Genomic DNA, 25,711 nt, shown 5'->3' with positions numbered 1-25,711 from the left:
TTTCTGGAAAATAGTGTAAATTTTAAGATGTTTGATTCAAAGCTTTTGCACTACTAGTTTGTTTGCATACACCTGTGTATAGGTACTCTTATTTATCACTAATTTAATTGACTTATTCTAACCAAAGTATTATTTTTATATTGGTTGAATGTAGAATAGTTAGTTCTGGAGTGTGGTAAGATGGGTGCTGCAGTTTTTTCCATTGGGGTAACTGTAGTGGCATGGGAATTCGGAAAGTAAATGAGTGTCTTCAGCGGTTTTTAGGACACATGGTAGAGAAAGGAAGCTAGTGAAACAGGAGGGAAAAATTGCTGCGCTGCAGGCTGGATTAGCCAAGGCTAGGAAAGATTTGGACAGGTTAAGGCGGGAGAAGGGTACAGAGACATGTGAAGTGGCAACAAGTAGCTGAAGGAGCTGACTTACAACTACATCTGACACCTTTGTGGTGAATGTGAAAAATAAGTCTGACCTGTTGCTTCAGTTAAGAATTAATGACTTTCAGTCACATGTAGGTGTAGACAGGGAACAACAAACATTCAGCAATAAACTGAAAAGTAAGACAGCAGGGGAGTTAGTGAAGAGAAAGAAAGTTTTGCTATTAGGTAGTTCTCATGCTAGACGTGTAAGCCAACTTTCGCAGGATGAACTATGATCAGAATACTGGGTCACCTTTTTTTAAACCTGGTGATAATCTGCAGCATGATTTAGGATCATTTTGCAAAGACTTCGCCAGGGGAGACACCATGGTTATAGTAGATTGGCTGAATGCTAGCATTGACAGAGATAGTGGGTAAAGTATAAAGTGTGGCCTGGTTAAGACCGTATCAGCTTTTAGAAATACCAATGTACAGTTTGTACCTGTTCTGATATGCATGACTGACCTCATTTGTACTCTTTGGTCTGGACAGTTAATCTGCATTTGAAGTAGCTGCTTATGTCAGGTGCAGGGCCACATATTGGTGTGGTTCCTGTTGGGTCTGTCAGTAGATAGGATTATACTAGGCACTGCCTCCACCTCAACAGGAAAGAGAAGGGTAAGCTGGCTGGGCTAATAATAGCAGAAAATTTGAAATGGGTGGCACTGTCCCCAAGTCGTAAAATACCAGTGGTTACAGGTGCCAGAGAAGCACCTTTTTTAGGGTACAGACAACAGAAAGAATGAGAGGTTAGGCTTGAAAAAACCTTGAATTTGAGAAAGAAACCAAATAATATAATCTGGCTTATTGCATCAGCACAAACAGCTTTTGGTTAAATGCCAGCTATCTTTATTGCAACAAAATACTTGAGAGCTACGAAGTAAAATTAATGAACTACTTATAAGCATTGATGAATTAGAATCATAAAACCCAGTGGACATAATCTGCCTGTCTGAACATCACATGATCATGATAAGTGTTGTGTTACAGGATTTAGGTTAGAATCGTGGTTTTTCAGATCAGAAATGGAGAAAGGAGGAGTTACCAAATTAATTAGGAATTTTCATAAATTTAAAAACAGAGACATTCATAAGTTTTTCCTAGATCAGTATACAAAAGGAAGTGCGATTGAACTTGAATTTCATAATAAATCCTTCACAATAGTATGTGTATACTGAGCATTTGCAGATAACTTAAATCTGTTCATAAATCACCTTGAAATTATACTGTCCTATTTAACAACAAACAATCAAGAAATTTTAATGCAGATTTTCTTTTAAAAAATCTACCAGGAAGAAATTGTTACAGTCAGTAATACTATCATTCAGCTAAACTCCTACTGTAAACTTTCCAACTAGGGTAGCTAATTGCTCACATAAACAAATAGCGATAATATCTTTATAGAAAGGTCTAACTAAACTAAACTGTATTACAAAACCAACAGTTGATGGCCTCTCAGATCATGAACTGCAGTTCATTTTATTAAATGTTAATACTGAACATTTATATAAAATCTACTGATGTAAATTCACAACGGCAGTTAGTAAAGCAAAAATTGATAATTTTAGGAGATGCCTCAAAGACATGAACTGGAGTGATGTATGCAGTACTCATTGCATGAATGAAAAATACAACACTTATTATTGAAGTCCTTGCCTCATTTGAATGCAGTTTAGCCCAATACCAAACCTGATCAGAGCAAAATCTGGAAGAGGCCATGGATTACTCAAGGAATAAAGGTATCTTGTAAAACAGAAGGGAAACTATATCTGTCTGTCATAAACAGCTCTGATGTTGATGCTGTAGATCATTACAAGAGACACTGCAAAATGTGAATGGTAGAAATATGGACATCAAAGCAAATGCATTACCAGAAAAAGATAGTCACATCATGTAACAAAGTAAAGACAATGAGGGATATAGTGAAGGAGCAAACTGGTACAACCAAGCATGAAGAGGAGCAGATAGCATTTCAAGTAAATGATACATTGTTAACAGATGTGTGCAGTGTTGCAAAACTTTGTAACAAGAATTTCATAACTGTTACTGAAAAGACGAGGTTGTCGGGTACAGTAGATACTGCCTTTGAATATCTCAGACCAGTCATCACAAATAACTTCAGTAATATGGCATGACCTTCACTACACCTGTAAAAGTAATGTAAACCTTAAAATCTTTAAAATAAAAAAAATTCAGTGGTTATGATGAAATATCAACAAAGTTAAGGCTTGTGAATTTAGTAACATATTCCATTATCTGTGTAATCAGTCATTTATCATTGCAACATTTTTCAAATGGATGAAATGTGCTGGAGTTAAGCTGTTGTTTAGGAAAGGAGATAAGGAAATATGTTTAAATTTCCATCTAATTTAATATTTGCCAGTATTCTCAAAAATTTTAGAAAAGGTGATGTACAGTCAGCTTCTTAACCATCTTACAAGAAATATTAGGTAAAATAAGGGAAATGCAACCATTCAATTACAGCAGACTTATGTGTGGAGCATAGAAACATATAATGGAAACAAAATTCACACCAGCTTTCGAGCTTTTGCTCGTTTTCTATTAAAATCACACACACACACACACACACACACACACACACACACACACACACAACCACACAGACACCCAAATGTACACTACCACAGCTGCAGCAAGACTGCTGATTATTGATTACTGAGTGCAGCTGCCTGGGCAGGGGGAGGTGGGAGGGCATAGGGAAGAGCACACGAGGCAAGGAGGGGACAGTGAGATAAAGTGAGGCAGGTCTTTGGACAGATGACTCAGTGACTGTGCAACAAGACAAAAGGATTTCTGGGGGTAGAGCATAAAACAGACAGAGAGAGGGAAAAAAGGAGCTGGAGGAAAGGGAAAGATTGAAGAAAAGGAAAGGAAGGTGGAGATGAAGAGCAAGACAGAGGTGAGAGAGAGAAAGGGAGAGGGGTATAAAAGGAGGAAGAGAGAGAGAGAGAGAGAGAGAGAGAGAAAGAGAGAGAGAGATACAGAGAGATTTGGGAGGAGGCAGAGTGGTGGAAGAAAGCAGTTCACATTCTCAATGGGGAAGAATGTTATGGACTGATAAGGTAAGGTGACACAGTGGGAAATAGGCTAGTAGAGATTTGGGCAAAGGGGATTGTGACAGTACAGAATGTGCTGGAGAGATGACTCTCACTTGTGTAATTTAGGAAAAGTTGAGGCAGAAGAGAGTATCCAAACTGTCCACATAGTGAAGCATCTGCTGAAGTCATTTGTGGTGTAGTGTGCAGCATGTTCAGCAACTGGATGGTCAAGCCTGTGGTTTACCATAGTTTGAATGTCACCGTTCATGCAAGTTGGTTAACTGTCAAGCCCACATAGAATGCTGTGCAATAACTCTACCCCAGTTCATGTCTGCTTTCACACTTGGCCTTGCCTTTTACTGTGGGAGAAATGTCTATGATTGAACTGTGATAGGAGGCAGTGGGTGAACGTATGGGGAAGGTCTGGCACATAATGGATCGACTACAAGTTAATGAGCCATGGGGTGCAGGGCTGCAATATGGATGAACAATGATATGCTGTAGGTTGGGTGAGTGACAGAAGACTAGTTTCGGTGATGTGGATATAATTTTTTCTCCATCTCTCACCCTCCCCCCCCCCCCCCTCCATAACTCTTTTATGCTCTACCCTCTGAACTCCTCACATCTCATCGTGTAGCTGCTGAATCATCTGTCAAAAGATCTGCCTCATGCTATGCCCCTTCCTTGTCTCGCATGTCATTCCCTACTCTCTCCTGACTTATATCACTTCAGGCAACTGCTTTCCATAATTGATAATCAATAATCAGTCTTGCTGCAGCAGTAGGGGTGAACATTTTGGTGTCAGTGAAGTGGTGTTTGTGATGTGTGTACTTTTACTAGAAAAGAGCAAGAACTTGAAAAACTAGTGTGACTTCTGTTTTCTGTTATGTTTTTCTATGCACCACGCATCAGCCCACTACAGCCGAGTGGTTGCCTTTCCATTATTTTACATATTATTCCAACCAGGAATATTCATTATTATATGACATCAAATAAATGTTGCAAATGTCACAATTTGGATATCTAAAGCATTCTGATATTGAAAAGGTTACCTACAAATACAGTGAGAATGTACTTAATTCATTAGACAATAAATAGGCTACTTGTGTATTTTGCAATCTGTCAAAGGCATCTGGCTGTGTAAATAACAAATTAAAATATTATACTGTAACAGGATATGCTGCAAAATGGTTCAAACTTATATCTGTGACAGGAAACAAAATGTGTCATTAAAAAAGAGACATGGACTCATCTATCGGGCATCATCTAACTGAGAACTATTAAAAGTTTGTTTGCAGATGACACAAAAATTTCAATAAATAGCAAATCAAGTATAATCTTAGAAAGATCAGTTAATGAAATTTTTATGGACATAGATAAATTGTTCCTAGTCAATACTTCATCATTAAAACCCAAAGAAAAAACAACTGACTAAAATTTAGAGCTTGTAAGAAGGCTTTCATCTGCATATATCTAACATATGATGACTAACAGACAGAAGAAGTTGACAGAATTAAATTCTTGGGATTACAGCTTGATAATAAATCCAAAATGAGATATGCTATTTGGGAAGCAAAATAACTGATGATGGTTGAAGTAGGGAGGATATAAAATGTAGACTGGCAATGGCAAGAAAAGCATTTCTGAATATGAGAAATTTGTTAACATTGAGTATAGATTTAAGTGTCAGGAAGTCCTTCCTGAAAGTATTTGTATGGAGAGCAGCCATGTATGGAAGTGAAACATGGATGATAAACAGTTCAGACAAGAAGAGAATAGAAGCTATTGAAATGTGGTGCTACAGAAGAATGCTTAAGATTAGATGGGTAGATCAAGTAACTAATGAGGAGGTACTGAACAGAATTGGGGAGAAGAGAAATTTGTGATAAAACCTGACCATAAGAAGGGATTGGTTGGTAGGACATTCTGAGGCATCAAGGAATCACCAATTTAGTACTGGAGGGAAGTGTGTGGGATAAAAATCATACAGGGAAACCAAGAGATGAATAAAGTAAGCAGTTACTCAGAGATGAAGAGGCTTGCACAGGATAGAGTAGAGCTGAACAAAACCAGTCTTTGGATTGAAGACCACGACAACAACAATAAATTCAAATGGGAGGAGAAAACCACAGAACTGCTGATCTCTATTTGCTATGCGACTGTTGTGAGACACAGGTGATATAAAAATAAAAAAGCTAGTTAGCCATACTTACTTTTATTCCATAACATCACAGGAGATTAGTTTTTTGGTTAACTCTTCAAGGCAAGCTAAAGTTTCCTGTGTACACAAATGTCTAACAAGAATTATTCATGGTGTGAACTGAAGAACATCCTGCAAAAGCCTGTTTAGGGAAGTAGGGATACTAATGGCTGTTTCCTATATATTTATTACTTACTGAAATTTGTCATTAAAAATAATTCTCTTTTTCTATCCAGCACTGAGTTCATGGAATAAGTAATAGAAATAAGAATAATCCTCTCAAAGATATAAAGTCACAATACCTGTCTCTCTCTCTCTCTCTCTCTCTCTCTCTCTCTCTCTCTCTCTCTCTCTCTCTCTCACACACACACACACACACACACACACACACACACACACACACACAGAGGTACAAATGTACGTATGTAAGTACATGTGCGCGCACACATGTGTGATGTTCTCTCTATGCTTATGTAATAAGATGAATGGTTGCCTTTACTGTTTCTACAGTTTGATGTGAAGAATTAGTACACTCAATTATACAATACTAAATTTCTCTTACCTGCTGTATATTATCAGCTGAGCCCCAAGTTTTATGTATTTTGTCACTGTTTATTCCTACACCTAAGAAGTTGCTGAATGCTTCAGTTGTTTTCTTCACTCTCACATTCAGTGAACCAATTCTCAAGAATCCTAAGTCCTTTTCTGCAATAAATTTAGAGACATCTGTAGGGAAATATTTGTCAAATCTGACTACTTTATACTAAGTTCCGTCTCTAACAATTTCGTTACCAACTGAAAATTAAACCCTTACCTTCCTTCCTTCCACTATGTCAATGGTATTAACTGAAACACTGAAAAAGATGCAGTTTCAAATCACATAAACGTAACCCCTCCCCCTCTCTTCTTTTTCCCCCCACCTCTCCAAGTTTCACTACTGACTGGGACTCTTATATAACTTTTTTGCATTTATTAACATCTTACTGCACGTCATAAAAAATAGAAAACAAGTTATCCAGTATGGCTGTATCGAATTTCTACAGGATGACTTACTTAAAATAACAGGCAGTTTCACTATTATATAATGCTGCCAAATATAACTATGTCACCACCTTATCATTCATCTTCTGCTAGTCACAATTAAATGTGGCCATGTTCTACTGGCATAATGGCATTAGCTATGGAAGATAATATGAAGCAAGAAAACTAATTTGTGCAAACACTTTTATGCAAGATATGGAAGGAAGATAATGGTTAAGTTTCCTGTTGTTAACAAGATCATCAGAGGCAGAATGCAAATGAACATAACACTGATAAAGACGTGAAATGAAAGAGACCTACCTGCCTGTTTTTTCCTTGCTTTGATTTCTGCAACAAGAAAAAAGAAAGTTATTTCATAATCAGGACATTACGGTTAGCTAAAATTTGATTAAAAATGGAAAATGCCACCCACCTCAAGAAAGAACATGGCATCCATGCTTAGGTCACACAAACTACTACACACAGACATGCCCTATTTAAGTCCAAAAATTGGTGTTAGTAGATTTAAAACACAGATAAACACACCAGTCGACTTATATGAAAATTCCATTCTATAATCCCATGCAGACAGTAGTTTTGCAGCTCATATACAGTTGATATTTATACTGCATGCACCAACATACAATATAAAAACAGAGGGACTACAAAACACAAAGGATGCTGCATTCTTTTACTACTGCTATCTTCCTTGAATAGATTAAAAAATTATTATTTCAAACCTTTAAATCTGATTCATTATGAAGCATGTTTGTACCAATTAAAAAAAATTAGAAACCTACAAATTCAATCTATACATTTTTATGTTGTGTTTAAAAATAAATTAGAAGTTAACCTTATAGTTGAAGAAAATTATAGCAAATTCCAACTGTTACATCTTTAAAAACTTTTAAAAAATTAGAACTAAGCTCAACTAACAAGTTAAGTTTCATTCTGATCCAGAGATGAACAACAAAGAGAGTATTCTGAGGTTCATCAAAAGGCTGAAGAATGTTTGATGGTGAACAAGACTACCAGCAACACAGCTGCCATCCTGTTGAATTTTGTGAATGACAAACTTACTCATATGAATGAACACAGTGGAGAAATGGTTATTAAAATGCACCATTTAAGTCGTAGCTTTTGAAGGCTGACACAGTGATCCTATGAAGTTCTGAGTAATAAGTCTATGGCTGTCAAGTAATGAGGTATGCTTATGTTAAGAAATGAGAGAGATAAGGAGGATTCTCAGCCGCATATGCAGTAGCTCACCGAACAGGTCATTTTTCCAGAGAAACTGAAATATGATATTGTTAAACCATGGCTTAAAAAAGGGGACAGGTCTGATGCTAACAACTACCACCCAATCTCACTTCTGACAGCTTTATCCATAATACTTGAAAAAGTAATGTATTCAAGAGAAGCTAACTAGCAAAATGTCAATTTGGTTTTAAAAAATGCTATACACACTTTCACTGATCAAATATTCAATGCTCTGAATAACCGAACATCACCCATTAGGATTTTTTGTGATCTCTCAAAGCTCAGGGTTCAGTACTGGGTCCCTTAGTGTTCTCAATATATATTAATGACTTTCCACTCAATACTCATGAAGATGCAAAGCTAGTTCTTTTTGCTGATGATTCAAGTATAGTCAGCACACCCAGCAAACATGATTTAGCTATGGAAATTGTAAATAATGTCTTTCAGAAAATTGTTAAGTGGTTCTCTGCAAGTGGATTCTCACTAAATTTTGAGAAAACGCAGTATATGCAGTTATGTACAGTAAATGGCATAAAACCGTTGACATATACTGACTTTGAACAGAAGTATGTTGCTAAGGCAGAATATTCCAAATTTCTGGGTGCATTGGTGAGAAATTGAATTGGAAGAAACACATTGATGATCTGCTGAAATATTTAGGTTCAGCCACTTACGCTGTTAGCGCTGTAGCAAATTCTGATAATAAATGTATCAGTAAACTAGCCTACTATGCCTACTTTCATTCACTGCTTTCATATAGCTTTATATTCGGGCTAATTCATCATTACGAGAAAACATATTCATTGCATCAAAGCATGTAATCAGAATAATAGCTGGAGCCCACTCAAAGTCATCTTGCAGTCATTTATTTAAGGAACTCAGGATATTCATAGTACCCTCCACAATACATACATTCACTTATAAAATTTGTTATTAATAACCCATCCGAACTCAAAAATAACAGCAAAGTGCATAGCTACAACACTACAAGAAAGGATGATCTTCATTATTCTGGGTTAAATCTGAATTTGGCGCAAAAAGGTGTGAATTATGCCGCCACAAAAATCTTTGGTCATCTACCAAATAGAACTAAAAATCTGACAGTTAGTCGACAAACAACATTAACAAATTAAAACAAATTAAAACAAATAAAAACAAATTTAAAAAATTTCTGAATGATAACTCCTTCTACTCAGTAGATGAATTTTTTTATATGAAGTAGTAATTTAAAATAATAGTAATAATAATAATAATTTTGATATAAACTAGGAGAAAAAAACTGTATTATGTAAAGAAAACTTTTGTTAAGTTGACATGTTCCGCACCATTACGAAATGTTGTATTCATGAGCTATGGAACAAGTATTAATATAATGTAATGAGACCAGACTACAAATATGTTATTGAATAATCTGTATGAGAGGACCAAACTGCTGCATGCTGAGAAATGGCTGTTTCATGTATTACATGAAGAGAATGGTACAGGATGGAGCCATCCTCGCTTCCATAGATGTTGGTTTGGCACACTAACGTGAATTGGTTATGGCTAAGATAAAGTTGGTTAGGGTGAGAATGAATAAGTTTTTCGTAAATTTTAGGAGGACAGTGGCTTGATATCAACCATATTGTCTCCTTGTTATTTAAGTATATTCTTAAGTGAAGTTCTTTTGTTGCAACTAAGCTAAATGTATATGCATAAAGGTAATCATTCTTCTGGTCAGTGTCTATGAATGAAATAGGAAAAAGAGTAATGGAAGGGTTTTAAATAATACCAGTGCCTGTTACTATATATGCTGAATGTAATACATAATACGAATATCAACATGTAGACCTACACAGCTATTATTTTAATAAAAATACAGAATGCTTTCATAAATGATTTTTTTTATTTTTTTGATTTTTTTGCAAGACGCCTGGTGAATATTATATATAGTACTGTAGTGTGAGAAAATTCCTGAAACTGCATATATATATATATATATATATGTAAAAGTCTGTCATATCTTGGAATACAATGAGCCAACAGCAGTTGGTGTAACTTGAATGTCACTGCAAATTGGAACTTTTAAATACAGTTGAAAGCAACAGTGTAAGATCATAAAAGACATCAGGTTTTGAGAAAGTACTTCATGTGTTCAACAACCATACATATTTTCCTTTATGTGATCTAAAGCTACATTTAAAATAGTTACCAATTTTTATCCCTTTACCACTCTAATACATTATTAATAAGGTTTGTTAAACATGCCATATTTACAAATAGACATTAGAGAATTATGGAATAATAATTCATGACCTTTGTGCACAAAATCCCACTACAAACACTCACAGAAGAACCGACAACCTTAAGACAAGCAAACTACTTGCCTCATTGTAGCAGCAGCCTTGATTCCTACAACAAAAGAAAAGTGTATAATGTTTGAAAAGTGAGTTGTGATATATCATGCAGCTCCAACGAAAACAGAGTCAAGCAAGTATTAATCAGAATTCATTACATTAAAAGAACTACAAGTAAATTGAGAAAGAAGCATAAATAAAACTGTTTCAAGGTAAACATTATTGAACTACAGAAAGCTCTACAACAAGAAATGAAAACAATGTGTTTGGAGTAAGGAAGCAGATTGAAGGTTACAGTCTTTTGAAGCAGGTATACCTTGCATTATTTAGTGTATAAAATAAAACATCTGTGTCAAATTAGTTCAACATTATTACACAGGTAAGTCTAATAGAACATTCTAAAAGCATCATTCTACTTCTTATAAATATAATTTAGCCATGCTGCTAAGGATATGTACATTTGTAGGAAACTATGAACATTAAGAATACCTCATTAATTGGAATGCAACTTGGAATAGTTAACACCTGAAACTACACAAAACTACATCCAAAGCAATTAGAAAACATTGACTGATCAATGAATTACACATTACCATTACAATTTAATGGGTTAATCAAACTGTGCTAATTATTTTGTATCAAAAATGTTCAATTCTAAGATTTTGTAATAAGATATGGGCTGTACATGAACGACAGTAAAGATACAGAAAAATCACTATTCACTCTTTTCAGTTGAAAACATACAGTAACATACATTTGTTAACTGTACAAGATATCACATAATTTACATCTATGTAGTACCCGTTTTACAAAATATCCCACAAACATCAAAGTTAGATTTTTTTACATCTACTGAAAACTTTTTCATTTGTTACAAAGCTTCCTTATAATGCAAAGTATCCCCAAAACAATGCTTAAAATAGACTAGCAGCCTTTTGTAAGTGATATATATACACTTTTTAAAGACTCTGATCTCAAAGCTGGGATTGTGTTTTTCACCATTTTCCTGTACCTGAGTCATATACTAACATTTCAAATCAAGAATCATCAACATCTACAGGAAACGCGAAATATACAGAAGCATGCTTAACTAGGAAACAACTGCTCAGGTCCAGATTCACTCATACAAATCTTCTAAGTGTGTAACTTTACGAGAGTATCAGACTGCTTGTATAGAAAAGTACCTAATCAACAGTGTACATTACAAATTTACAAATGTTTCAGGCAGGTAGTATGTAGCTTTCCATTTAACTAAAATGTAAATGTAAAAATTCCTCAAAGATTTTACAGAAGCAGGACATGATTTACTCTTGTAAGTAAATAAACGGCTGTTTTGTCAAGGAACAAAGTATCTGACAACATACTTAATTGTATGTAAGAAGAAAATAACTGACTGTCCATTCATTAATTGAGGCATTCTCTGGAACAACCACTTAACATCAATCCAAATCAGTCAGTAACTTTTAAATATATCATATCGTATATTTTAAAACACAATATTTCATCTACACTTGACTTGAATTTAGTCCACATTGAGAGTTTGAAATGAACAAAGAAACTATTTCAAACTGTTGGTGCTCTGTATCTTGATCTCAGGATCTTTCAGTTAAGTCTTTGGTCCAGAGGTGGTCCAGACAACACCTCAATTGCTGTAAGCATTAACTATTGGTCATTGTAAGTTAGTAATAAACCATAAGCATGTGACTGAGATGCCATAATTATTACTGCGGAAGAACAAAACAGGCCTTTATGCCCTTACCCGCCATTTCATCTGCCCCATGCCCAATTTCAGTTTAGGTGAATTTACGTACACTGCAATTAGCGTAAAAAGCACTCAGCAGCAAGAGGCTAATATGCTTATTGCTCTGTCTGATCTTGCAATAAAGATACACACTTTAAATACGCATATAATAATTTTCATTGCTTTATGTTAGTTCTAATAGTGGTTTTTTATGCTGTACTTTGTATGAAATTGAGATTTCGTATTATTCATCTATGAAAAACCACTTAAATCCCATATTTTCAAACAGCACATGACTTTAAGAGGCAGTTTGAATGATCATGATGTTATTTTCTTCAACTTTATTATTTTTCCTTGAACAACTCATCAGAAATACGATCAAGAGAGAGTTTGTACTTTATCAGTTAACATGAATATTGCAAGGAACTAGCAAGAGTATCTTGAAGGAACTGTCCTGCTTTTGATCTGAAAAAAAGTAGAAAAATCAAGGTGCCAAGGTGTTCATTTAATCTTTATGCATTTCACCATTTCCCCTGGACACATTTACTGTAATGTAACAGTTTTTCACCAGATAGTTTTTCATGAGACCAGCAACTATCCATTCTAAGCATTGTTCTCGACAAAACCAAGCACAATCAATCAATTTTTTGCTAAATGAGGCTATATAAAGAAACTAGTTAAAACACTGCAAAGGAAGTATTAACTGAAATACAGCTGAAGAAACAGTATTAATGATACACTACTGCACATATTGAAGATAAAGTATGTGGAAGCTTACTAAAAAGAAGCTAGTTTTAATATAAACTACATCAGTATTCCTCTGCAGAAACATGAAAAGCTTTTACATTGTTGTTAATTGTGTTAAGTTGAAATGTCATTTCTGATTTGCAAAACAAGCTGACCAATATCACACCAGTCCTCACATGCCTTATCAGCTGAGAAATGCAGATGTTACTTGTTAGATGATTGCAGTCTGTGTGATCTATAAGCAGGAGAGTTACGCTTAAAAAGAGTGGTTTGGAGTGAGAGCCGAGAACGCCTTGTGGAAGCAAAGCGGAGTCCTAGTCCCTGGTCAGATTCTTCAGGGTTCGCATTACCAGGAGCCTGAGGCAAATACTCACTGCGGAATGTGTCAGCTGACACACTTGTGTCCTGGCTTGCCTGATACTGGCGAGCTTTTCGCCCACTGTAGTCACGTAGATTCTGGTCAGCACCTGGGTAATATGTGCAAGATTAAAAATCTGGTCATTTACACACTAGATACTACCATGACAATATTTATCATATAACTGTGGCTTTTGTTGTTTCTGTACACCTTGTTCTATGCAACTTTGTGGGGTGACTGTGTATGGAGTTTAGCTTCATTATTTCAGCATTCACAATTCATTCATTATGTACTTATGACAACAATAATTAACAATAAATTCTTTAGAGCATAAATATTAATATTCATTTCATGGAATGATTCTGTGGGGCAATTGCCAGAGGTATTTTCCTGCTAAGGAAACAAGCAATTATTTTGATTAAAGTAGAGACTCAAACATTATGCACAAGTCTCTCCAAAGAGCTTAGAATTTATACATTCATTCTCAAATATATTAATGGAACACTCATCAAAGCTGAAAATCAGTCTGAAGTGTCTTCACTTTAAACTCAGTGGTTTTGAAGCAAAAGTCTTCAAGGAATATGCTCTCAGACTTAAGAAACTGGGAATCTTCGTGTACTCAAAAGTTAAATGAAAGTGCGTATTATCCATTCCTTCTATGAGTGCATCATACTTGATTCTGTAGATTCAGGAAATGCATAGAATTGTTCTGGTTCAGAGGTACCAATGTACCTTCAAAAAAAGCAGAAGCAGATGATAAATGCTCTTAGATAATAACTAATGTACTAGTGCAAGTTTTTAAGTAAGTATTATTAGTATACAAACTGTAGTGGAACAGTACAACTGAAACTGTTCCAATGAAGTGGATTTTCTTCGTCTCATAAAAGATGCCACACTAACAGAAAATGCAGAATGAAAAAAATCAAATAAAAATGAGGAAAGACAACCACTCACTTGTAGCAGTCTGACATGGAGCGTATTGCCACACATGATAGAACAGACATATTACTAGCTTGTACAACCACAAAGACACAGGAAAGCATTCACCTGATGCAGTTGCTACTGTAGTTGGGTAGCTGTGTGACAGAGCGTACTTAACATAGAAAGAGACTGGCAGCCCAAAAGCCAGTAATGCGTGTCTATGTTGTTACATGTAACTATGCACTACAACATCAAGGCTGGTTTACCAGTGAATCGCCTTAGAGTAAAACTTTCTGTGCAGCTTTATGCCAAAGAGGGACTCATCACTGAAGACAATTCTTCTCCAGTTAATGAGATTTCAGGCTGAAAATGTCTCTGGAAACGACCCAGACAGTGGTGGCACACCAACATGACTGTCACCTGCCATATGGCCTACAACCGGGAGTGATGGTGTGGGATGCCATTTCATTTCATTTGTTTGTCATCCACAGCACCCTTACAGCAAATCAGTACATATTCTACAACTCATTTTGTTGCCCATTGAGGCAAGTCATCCTAGGCTTACATTTCATAAGACAATGCCTGTACACATATGAAGAGAGTTTCTACTGCTTGTCTTCGTGCTTGCCAAACCCTGCCTTGGCCAACACAGTCACTGCACCTTTCCCCGATTGAGAATGTTTGGTGTAAGAGAGGGCCCTCCAACCCTCTCACAATATCCCTCAGGAGAACATCCAACAATTCTATCAGTCAATGCCATACTGAATAACTGTTTGAATAAGGGCCAGCAGTGGACCAACGTATTACTGACCTGCTCAATTTGTGAAGCTCTTTCTCGTGAATAAATCACCCAATTTTCTGAAATTATAATGATTTGTTTGTCTTTACATGCACATAATATCTATTGATTCCTGCCCCATTTGGATAGTCCCTTCATGGTGCTTGTTTTTTTGTCTTAGAGTGTATAATAGCATTGTACGAGTAGGAACTCAAGTATTGTACAGTGACTACTTCAGCACGACAGAACTGGCTGGAAAAGGAATGAATGCTTATAGTGTGTCTGCATTATGACATTTAGTTGTTTCAACTGAACACCAGTCACATTACTAAGAGTGATCATCTGTGAAACTATTTATTGCAGGCAACTAAAAATAGGCAATAAATTTGGACCCAATTTTCTTCTCTGGCCAGGCCTTTTCTCAAGTGACACTAATCAGTTACACTGGAGCCAAATTTAACACTTTCTCAGTTCAACTACAGTAATTATAAAATTGCACATGAAACAATTTTTTGGTGCAAAAATAAAACCCACAAAAAGCTAACTACTAGAGCATAAACTTACCATAAGCATTCACCAGAAGGTTTGCTATTTCTTCGTAACCAAACTGTGTTGCTAGGTGTAGAGGAGTGTAGCCCTGGATGTACAAACACATCAAAATTTCAGTTGTATTACATTTACTTAACAGAAGTTACAGAAAACATAAACCCTTATAAGTTATTAACTGAAAAGGAATTCATACTCAGTTTACCAAAAGATAAGTGCTACTTTCATCGTGCACTTACGCAATATGCACATCATCAGGCACTAAAATTAATTTTCAGGCATGTCAACAGGAAAAGACTAACAAAATATTTAGATACTAGACTATTATTCGTTAGTTTCTGTTTGTGCACATGTCAACAATGTCACATCATCACAGCATCCAAAAGGTAGGTAGGCTGGAGTCTGATGTGTCATCAACCTCCATTACATCATTGAAGGGCCACTAGTGTAGTTAGACAAGCAGGGCAAGGGAACTGGGGGTGACCTAAAATTTGTCTCAAGCGATTCAGGAAAATTGCAGACTCAACGTTGTCAGGGGATGGGGTAGGAAGTTTAAATGCTGCTCCTGTGAAATACAAATCAAACAGTTCAATTATGGCACGATCTCACTTCATCCCCGACGATTATTTTGCACAACGACCTCTTACAAAGTGGCGTGTTAATTCTTCCCTTGAGGCTAGATAAGGTTTGGCTTGCAAATTTCACAAATTCCCTAATAAAACACTTTTTACGCTTAACTTTTATACACTATCTGATTGAAAGTATACAGAAACCCATATGTAATGCAGAACTGACCACTAGATGACACAAGAGGCAGATCTACCAGTATAAAAGGAGGTGGGGAGTATTGTGTTGACAGTAGAGAAGCAGCAACAGTTGAAGGGTCTGTCAGGAGAGGTCACTGACTCTGAACATGGAATAATCGTTGGATTTCACCACAGTAACAACCTTATAAAGCTACCCCAGTCGACTTTGGTGGTCTGACAGTGAAATGGAAATGAGGAGAAACAAGCACAGCTAAAACCAGACTAGGCAGACCTCATGTACTGACTCACAGAGATCACTGAACACTGTGGACGGTGGTTGTAAAATATTGCAAGAAATCAATGGAAGAGATCACTTATAAGTTCCATGATGCTTCCAGCAGTCCAGCTAGCACTATGATTGTGCTTTAGGGAGTTCAAAAAATGAGCTACAATGGTCGAGCAGCTCCTCAGAAATCACACATTTCTGCTGTCAATGCTAAGCGACACTTTAGGTGGTGTAGAGAGCGAAACCACTGGGCTGTGAATGACTGGAGATGAGTGATTTGGAGTGACGAATCTCTCTCTGTCCTGTGGAAATCCAATGGAATGAAAGGGTTTTGCGGATGCCTGGAGAACGTTACCTGCTATCCTGTGGAATGCCAACTTAAGTACAGATGAGGTAATTTTCCTGGTCAGGGCGTGGTCCCCCCTTTTTGTGCACTAGAAAACACCATGTGCAGAAGGATACGAACACATTTTACAGCATTGTGTGCTACATACAGTGAACGAACAGTCTGAGGACAATACCTGTTTTATTAGTATGACAGTGCACTCTCCATCATTAAGAAAGACCTTGAGGCAATGATTTGTGGGCAATAAAATTCCTGAAATAGACTGCCCATCCCTACCTGACCCAAATGGTCCTCTTTGGGACGAGTTAGAATGTTGACTTCACTCTGGACCGCAGTGTCCAACATCACTAACTTCTCTGTTTTCGGCTCCTGAGGAAAGGTGGGTTGCCATTCTTCCAGAGACATTCAACGCCTTATTTGAAAGTGTCCCCAGCCGGTTTCAAGCCGTCATAAAAGGCGAACGGACGGCATAGCTGATATTAATGTCCACTAATAAGTGTCCAGATACTTCTGATCATGTATTGTACACGTAACTTTTTGTCAGGACAGAAATTGAGCAAGAACAATTTTCCTACGGCGAAAGACTGAACTTTGGACTGTCGTTCTGTCTGGAAACTGCGAGGCTTCCCGCTAGGGAGACGAGGCACATATGGCGGCTGTCCCTATGTCCGCACGGCTCCTCACTTCCTGGGAACAGCCCTGAGCCACAGGAGGGCAGGGTTTCATTTTAAAAGATACACGATTCGCTGCAGTGCGGCCGGTGCCGAATCGCACATGTCGCCCTTAATAAAACGCGGAACAGTCGACCGGCGACAAGGCGGATCGGAACGGGAGGGTTTAGAAATACTGCCAGAAAACGTGACGGCAGCCGCGGGGGCCACCGGTAATCGAAGAGATACAGGGGAGAAGGCGTATGTACGGCGATATTGCTGTTTTTGTACTGCACGATGAGTCAAGGAGAGTGAAGGCGGTAATTGTATCAGACGGAGAGCATGGACTAATGGCGACAGCGGGCATGACAAAAATTCCCTGGGAAACTACCTTGCACATCACAGGCGGCAAGTTGCTTATCACTGCTCTTCTGGGTGTTCAGCGTTGACGACGTAAGGCATTATAAATCACACAGAAAAGAGGATTTATATTTCGCGTATTATACTGTTATATGAAATGTTAAAGCAAGCAAAGCATACAGTTTACACACGAAAGAGAAGAGGAGGAGTGTAATGTTTAATGTCCCGTCGCAACCAGGTCATTAGAGACAGAGCAATAGCTCGGATTAGGGAAGGAAATCTGTCGTGCCCTTTCAAAGGAACCATCCCGGCATTTGCCTGGAACGATTTAGGGAAATCACGGAAAACCTAAATCAGGATGGCCGGAGACGGGTTTGAACCGCCGTCCAGTGCTGACCACTGCGCCACGTCGCTCGGTAGGAAAGAGAGATAACTTGTTTGTATAAGGCGCTACATATGCATACTCCTTAACCAAAACAGTGAAATACTGAGTATACGACATATGTGATAGCAGAAAATCAAATCTGTATTTAACTTGGGTCCTGTGGAGACAAACTGTTTAAACAATTTGGTGCAGCCTGCAGCTCTCATTTTTTCATTACTTATTGTACTACTGTACACTGCTCCCAACCATTTTCATATCTAATTCAACTAAATCACGAGCGCATCACCAAATGCATGCAAAATTTCTTGGAGAGTTGAAATCGCTACCAGGTGAAATACAAGCCACAGCTGCATTCAAAATATCATAAAATGTGAGACTGAATTGCACTTACCCCATTCTGCCGTTTGAGTAAGCCGGACCGACGAGACGTGCGGCACAAAATAAGGATATATATTAGTAAAATATCTTCCTCTCATTAATCCATTTGCATATTACCATACATTTTTCACAAGCATGCATAATCGCAGATGATGTCTGCACAAAAAATAATACTTATTTGAATGAACAAAATCTGACAAGTAAACGTTGTAGAAAATTGTATAATGAACTAATTTAACAGAGTAACAATTTTTTCTTAATGCAGGGATCTGGGATATAAGCGAAACTGTTTACAAGATGACGCTAATTTTTTTGTGCAGCAATAATGCAGTAAAAATTTGCAGCTACTGTACAGAGATACTACATACGGTTCATAAAATCAATCTAAGGCCGATGTGTGCCTGACCTGTGCAAAACGTTATGACCACGCCACCGCCCCCGCCCCACCCCCCTTTCCCCCCACAGATAAAGCTGCTGGTGGGCTTACGGGCACGTAACGCGCTAAGGAAAAAGCTTGTTTAAAAGCGATTCGCTGACAAAAGCGACTGTGGAGCTCGATTTCTCAAAAACGCTTTAGAAGTTCGGCTCCTGGGGACGAGAATCTCGGAAACGGTGGTCGGCTGTTTACGTACAAGTATCGTGAGGATCTATGTAAAGTGGCTGAAGGATGATAAAACCATGAGTAGGCGACAAGTTGCTGGCCGTCACCCCTCCATTACAGAACATGCTAAGTGTAGATCGGCTGCTTGCCTGCTCTGCAAAGCAGGATAGCCAGCAATCTATAAGAAGACTGACGACAGTCTACAGTGCTGGTGCAGGCAGAGGTATTTCGGAGCACATCATTCAGCGCATGCATATTTGTTGAACTTGGTGCTCCATAGCATGTGTTTCCATTTTGGCCCAACTATTTCGCCAATTACGACTTCGTGGATCATCGATATTCGACCAAGGATTAGTGGAAACTTGTCACCTGGTCGGGTGAATCACACGTTTTGTAACACCAGGTTGATGGTCCTTCCCAAATACGCCTTCATCCACGTGAACTGCTGCTCGAAGCATGTACCGCACCACGGACGAAAGCTGGTGGGGCCAGTATTATGCTATCAAGGACATCCACCTGCGTTTTCATGGGGCCTGCGTTACTTACCGAAGGTACCATGGCAGCTGTGGACTGCATCTTGAACATTACTGCAGACCACCTGCAGCCCTTCATTCTTGATGTCACCCCAGATGACGATGTCATCTTCCAGTAAGATAACTGGCCATGTCGCAAGGCCACAATTGTGCTGTAGTTATTAGAGAAGCACGATAGTGAACCATCGTAGGTGTCTTGACCAATAAATTCGCATGATTTAAACACAATAGACGAGATCTGGGACGCTAGCGGGTGCCAGCTCCAAGCTCAAAAACCACGGAAACGTAATTATGGAAACTGTGTTACCTGTACGTGGACATCTGGTGCCGCACACCTCCAGAAATCAACCAACGACTTGTCGAATCCATGCAACGCAGAATCACTGCTGTATTATGTTTCAGAAGTGTCAAGCAGGTGGTCAAAATTGTTTTGGCTTGTCAGCCTATTTTGGGACACTTCGAATGGGCAGAAAGCTCAAAATTCTGACGTTATAGCGTATTTATAGTGCTACAATGGCCTTCCTTGAATTTCTTTTATAGCCTATTTATAGGGCTACAATGGCCGCCCTAGCACTAGATGGCGCTATTCACGTGTGCCATTACTACAGTTTTAAAGTTCGTCATCTGTTATTGCTCAAACACTGCCAGCTCAGAAACTGACAGAGTAGAGAGTGTGCAGTTAACGTTTAAGAAACACGATGGAAAAATTGGAAATTCCACGTAAAGGATTTCGTTGTTTGATGTACGATTTTCGCAAAGGCCTGACTCTACAACAGTGTCTCGATTCGCTTCGTTCCGTTAGTGGTAGTCCATCAGGCAGCTTCAGAAAAGACTGTTTACAGTTAGTTTGCAGAGTTACGTAGGGCTCGCGCTCTTGAGAACAGTTAATGCTGAATGGTATACAATACACTACTGGCCATTAAAAGTTCTACACCACGAAGATGACGTGCTACAGACGCGAAATTTAACCGACTGGAAGAAGATGCTGTGATATGCAAATGATTAGCTTTTCAGAGCATTCACAGAGGTTGACGCCGGTGGCGACACCTACAACGTGCTGACATGACGAAAGTTTCCAACCGATTTCTCATACACAAACAGCAGTTGACCGGCGTTGCCTGGTGAAACGTTGTTGTGATGCCTCGTGTAAGGAAGAGAAATGCGTACCATCACGTTTCCGACTTTGATAAAGGTCGGATTGTAGCCTATCGCGATTGCGGTTTATCGTATCGCGACATTGCTGCTCGCGTTGGTCGAGATCCAATGACTGTTAGCAGAATATGGAATCGGTGGGTTCAGGAGGGTAAAAGGGACCGCCGTGCTGGATCCCAACGGCCTCGTATCACTAGCAGTCGAGATGACAGGCATCTTATCCGCATGGCTGTAACGGATCGTGCAGCCACGTCTCGATCCCTGAGTCAACAGATGGGGACGTTTGCAAGACAACAACCATCTGCACGAATAGTTCGACGACGTTTGCAGCAGCTTGGACTATCAGCTCGGAGACCATGGCTGCGGTTACCCTTGACGCTGCATCACAGACAGGGGCGCCTGTGATGGTGTACTCAACGACGAACCTGGCTGCACGAATGGCAAAACGTCATTTTTTTGGATCAATCCAGGTTCTGTTTACAGCATCATGACGGTCGCATCCGTGTTTGGCGACATCACGGTGAAAGCACATTGGAAGCGTGTATTCGTTATCGCCATACTGGTGTATCACCCGGCGTGATGGTACGGGGTGTCATTGGTTACACGTCTCAGTCACCTCTTGTTCGCATTGACGGCACTTTGAACAGTGGACGTTGCATTTAAGATATGTTACGACCCGTGGCTCTGCTCTACCCTTCATTCGATCCCTGCGAAACCCTACACTTCAGCAGGATAATGCACGACCGCATGTTGCACACAATATTCTCCAGATCTCTCACCAATTGAAAACGTCTGGTCAATGGTGGCCGAGCAACTGGCTCGTCACAATACGCCAGCCACTACTCTTGATGAACTGTGATATCGTGTTGAAGCTCCATAGGCAGCTGTACCTGTACACGCCATCCAAGCTCTGTTGGACTCAATGCCCAGGCGTATCAAGGCCGTTATTACGGCCTGAGGTGGTTGTTCTGGGTACTGATTTCTCAGAATCTATGCACCTAAACTGCGTGAAAATGTAATCACATGTCAGTTCTAGTATAATATATTTGCCCAATGAATACCCGTTTATCATCTGCATTTCTTCTTGGTGTAGCAATTTTAATGGCCAATAGTGTAATTTGTTGGGCACAAGTCGACAATAAAACCATCCTTCATTCACAATGCACTTCAAATAATTGATTATTTGACGAATAACAGCACAGAATTAACATTTCATTGCCCGTATTCACCTGATTCGTCGCCTAACGATTTGTTTTTTCCTGTCCTGTGACAAATAAGATTGAGTGTGCAGAGATTTGCATCACTTCGCGAAGCGGCTGGTTGACGCATTATCTTACTCTGTAGAATACTTTTGTGGTCCAGATTTCCCAACACGCTCACACAATTATGATGTTCCCACTGTAATATTTACAGACAGTGACATCTGTGCTTATACATTACAGTAAATGACCGAGAAAATTCAATAAATGCTCGGGCCAGACTGGTTATCGCCACATGAACAACAGCGCCTGACAACAGTAGTTAACGAACAGTCCAGCACGTTGAGGCACGTCTGCGACACACGACACACAAACGTTAGCATTGTATCGTAAGGTAACTTACGGATCTGGCGTTGACGTCGGCGTGGTAAGTACCGGCCATCATCTTGACGATGTGCGCGTTTCCGTGCTTGGAGCCCCAGTGCAGCGCCGTCTGGAACAAGCATATAAGTCACCGCTTAGAGAAGAGTAAAAAAATATCAGTCTCTGAATGAATCTCTCTCTCTCTCTCTCTCCTCTTTACCTTGCATTACCAAATGAAATATTCCCTGATATCTCAGGATCGTATATTTTTTTACTAGCTGCATCACTACACACGGAAGCGGGGAGTCCAGAGTTGGCAGCCGCTGTTGGTGGACAAATGTCGGTGATGTGCCATCCCAATGCGCTCCAACTGTCGGTGGAGTAGATAACACTGCAGTGGCTATGAATCAAACTAAGGGAAATTGCACTTTCGAAACGAAACTCCTTTGCGTAAATTTAGAGAACACATATTCGCAAAAACATCAGAATAAGATAAGAGAGACTATCGAGCGTACAGACGCATACACAGGGTGCTCAATTTATCTGAAAATATTGAAATATATAGAAAACAACATATCTTATTCAAAAATTAAAATAGTACTAAACACGACTCTCCACCCCGTGTGTGTGTGTGTGTGTGTGTGTGTGTGTGTGTGTGTGTGTGTGGAAGGGGGGGAGGGGGGCAACTTTGAAATCTTAAATGGGAGCCGCAGCTTTTTAATGCAGATTCAGATTCTACGGAAAATTACATAAATTTGGTCTGAAACATTTTTTTCTCGTTTCGCGACAGATGGTGCCGTAAGTGGAAAAATCAAAATGGGTAGAAAATCGTATGTTTCAAAGTGCTATCCAATGACACTTTAACTAATCCCCCTTCTCCACGCTGCGAGGATAGAACGGGCAATTATTTCATACCTATTAATGGGAAACCCTATTCTCAACGCTGTATCCCACGACAAAAGGAAAAAGAACTGCTCCACGCTGCGTAGCGAACTTTGACTTATTATAAAACGCAGTGCACTGCGATAAGAAAAAGATTCATTGATTCGTTTAACACTAAGCCAAAAACAACGTATAGCTTTTCCCACAAACAACGACGTGGACGTACAAGTTTTCTGTTCGCTTTGGTATGATTTACTAACGTGAGTGGCCTTGCCCCTCACATATCGGAGGTTTTTTTTCCGCAATCAAAGTAAGTGCTCAAAAGTTTGACCTTGAACTTCAATACGCTTATTGATCCTTTCTTCAAATGACTGGGCAACCGTCATGCTCAAATGACATAATCTGCCGAATGTCCCAGGCATCCTCAAGTATTTTTGGTAGTTCTTGGTTCAAAGAGTTTCGATATACACTCCTGGAAATTGAAATAAGAACACCGTGAATTCATTGTCCCAGAAAGGGGAAACTTTATTGACACATTCCTGGGGTCAGATACATCACATGATCACACTGACAGAACCACAGGCACATAGACACAGGCAACAGAGCATGCACAACGTCGGCACTAGTACAGTGTATATCCACCTTTCGCAGCAATGCAGGCTGCTATTCTCCCATGGAGACGATTGTAGAGATGCTGGATGTAGTCCTGTGGAACGGCTTGCCATGCCATTTCCACCTGGCGCCTCAGTTGGACCAGCGTTCGTGCTGGGCGTGCAGACCGCGTGAGACGACGCTTCATCCAGTCCCAAACATGCTCAATGGCGGACAGATCCGGAGATCTTGCTGGCCAGGGTAGTTGACTTACACCTTCTAGAGCACGTTGGGTGGCACGGGATACATGCGGACGTGCATTGTCCTGTTGGAACAGCAAGTTCCCTTGCCGGTCTAGGAATGGTAGAACGATGGGTTCGATGACGGTTTGGATGTACCGTGCACTATTCAGTGTCCCCTCGACGATCACCAGTGGTGTACGGCCAGTGTAGGAGATCGCTCCCCACACCATGATGCCGGGTGTTGGCCCTGTGTGCCTCGGTCGTATGCAGTCCTGATTGTGGCGCTCACCTGCACGGCGCCAAACACGCATACGACCATCATTGGCACCAAGGCAGAAGCAACTCTCATCGCTGAAGACGACACGTCTCCATTCGTCCCTCCATTCACGCCTGTCGCGACACCACTGGAGGCGGGCTGCACGATGTTGGGGCGTGAGCGGAAGACGGCCTAACGGTGTGCGGGACCGTAGCCCAGCTTCATGGAGACGGTTGCGAATGGTCCTCGCCGATACCCCAGGAGCAACAGTGTCCCTAATTTGCTGGGAAGTGGCGGTGCGGTCCCCTACGGCACTGTGTAGGATCCTACGGTCTTGGCGTGCATCCGTGCGTCGCTGCGGTCCGGTCCCAGGTCGACGGGCACGTGCACCTTCCGCCGACCACTGGCGACAACATCGATGTACTGTGGAGACCTCACGCCCCACGTGTTGAGCAATTCGGCGGTACGTCCACCCGGCCTCCCGCATGCCCACTATACGCCCTCGCTCAAAGTCCGTCAACTGCACATACGGTTCACGTCCACGCTATCGCGGCATGCTACCAGTGTTAAAGACTGCGATGGAGCTCCGTATGTCACGGCAAACTGGCTGACACTGACGGCGGCGGTGCACAAATGCTGCGCAACTAGCGCCATTCGACGGCCAACACCGCGGTTCCTGGTGTGTCCGCTGTGCCGTGCGTGTGATCACTGCTTGTACAGCCCTCTCGCAGTGTCAGGAGCAAGTATGGTGGGTCTGGCACACCGGTGTCAATGTGTTCTTTTTTCCATTTCCAGGAGTGTATAATCTCATTCAAAGTGCTTCAATAAAAAAAGGACCAATAAATTTGTTCCCTGTGATTCCACAGCAAACGTTAACGGATCAAGAACGCTGATATTCTACTTGTCGTAACCAGTGGGGATTTCTAAAACTCTAGTCAAGCATGTTAATGCTACTACCATAGTTTGTGAATGTAGACTCATCTGAAAATAGGACATTAGCATACAATATTGGAACAGTATGAATTTGTTGAAGTGCCCATTCACAAAACACTACTCGATTATGAAAATCATCAACATCAAGTTCCTTATGCGTGGTATGGATAATATAACGATGCAATGTACTGACACCACCACCTGGGAAACTCTGGAATAGCGCTGTAATTGCAGAGAGCTTACCTGTGGGTTTTGATGAGCAGTTGCTAGTACAGCTATTTTATTATCTTCGCCCGTAACATTCTTTCTTTGTTCACTCGACTCGGAGGTAGGCCGGTTCGAATCCTGGTGGTGGATGAAATTTTCACTGCTAGTATTTGTCCTTCAAGGGGAGGAGAGGTGGTGGCGTAAAGTTACTGATCACCA

General features: G+C 39.8%; 1 protein-coding gene across 1 annotated transcript in view; it reads right to left on the bottom strand.

Moving 5' to 3' along the window:
• LOC126101536 (uncharacterized) overlaps positions 1-25,711 on the bottom strand; it is a 172,513-nt gene that overhangs the window by 27,861 nt on the left and 118,941 nt on the right. The window contains exons 3-8 of the mRNA XM_049912212.1: positions 22,422-22,511; positions 15,588-15,643; positions 15,401-15,516; positions 13,154-13,246; positions 7,017-7,043; positions 6,238-6,380 (exon numbers count right to left, since the gene is read on the bottom strand). Of these exons, the coding sequence (XP_049768169.1) occupies positions 6,238-6,380; positions 7,017-7,043; positions 13,154-13,246; positions 15,401-15,516; positions 15,588-15,643; positions 22,422-22,511 (525 nt within the window). The remainder of the gene's footprint in view (positions 1-6,237; positions 6,381-7,016; positions 7,044-13,153; positions 13,247-15,400; positions 15,517-15,587; positions 15,644-22,421; positions 22,512-25,711) is intronic.

This window comes from Schistocerca cancellata, chromosome 1, assembly GCF_023864275.1.
Source record: "Schistocerca cancellata isolate TAMUIC-IGC-003103 chromosome 1, iqSchCanc2.1, whole genome shotgun sequence".
In the NCBI taxonomy this organism is placed as follows: Eukaryota; Metazoa; Arthropoda; class Insecta; order Orthoptera; family Acrididae; genus Schistocerca; species Schistocerca cancellata.
This window is presented reverse-complemented; position numbering and strand designations above follow the sequence as displayed.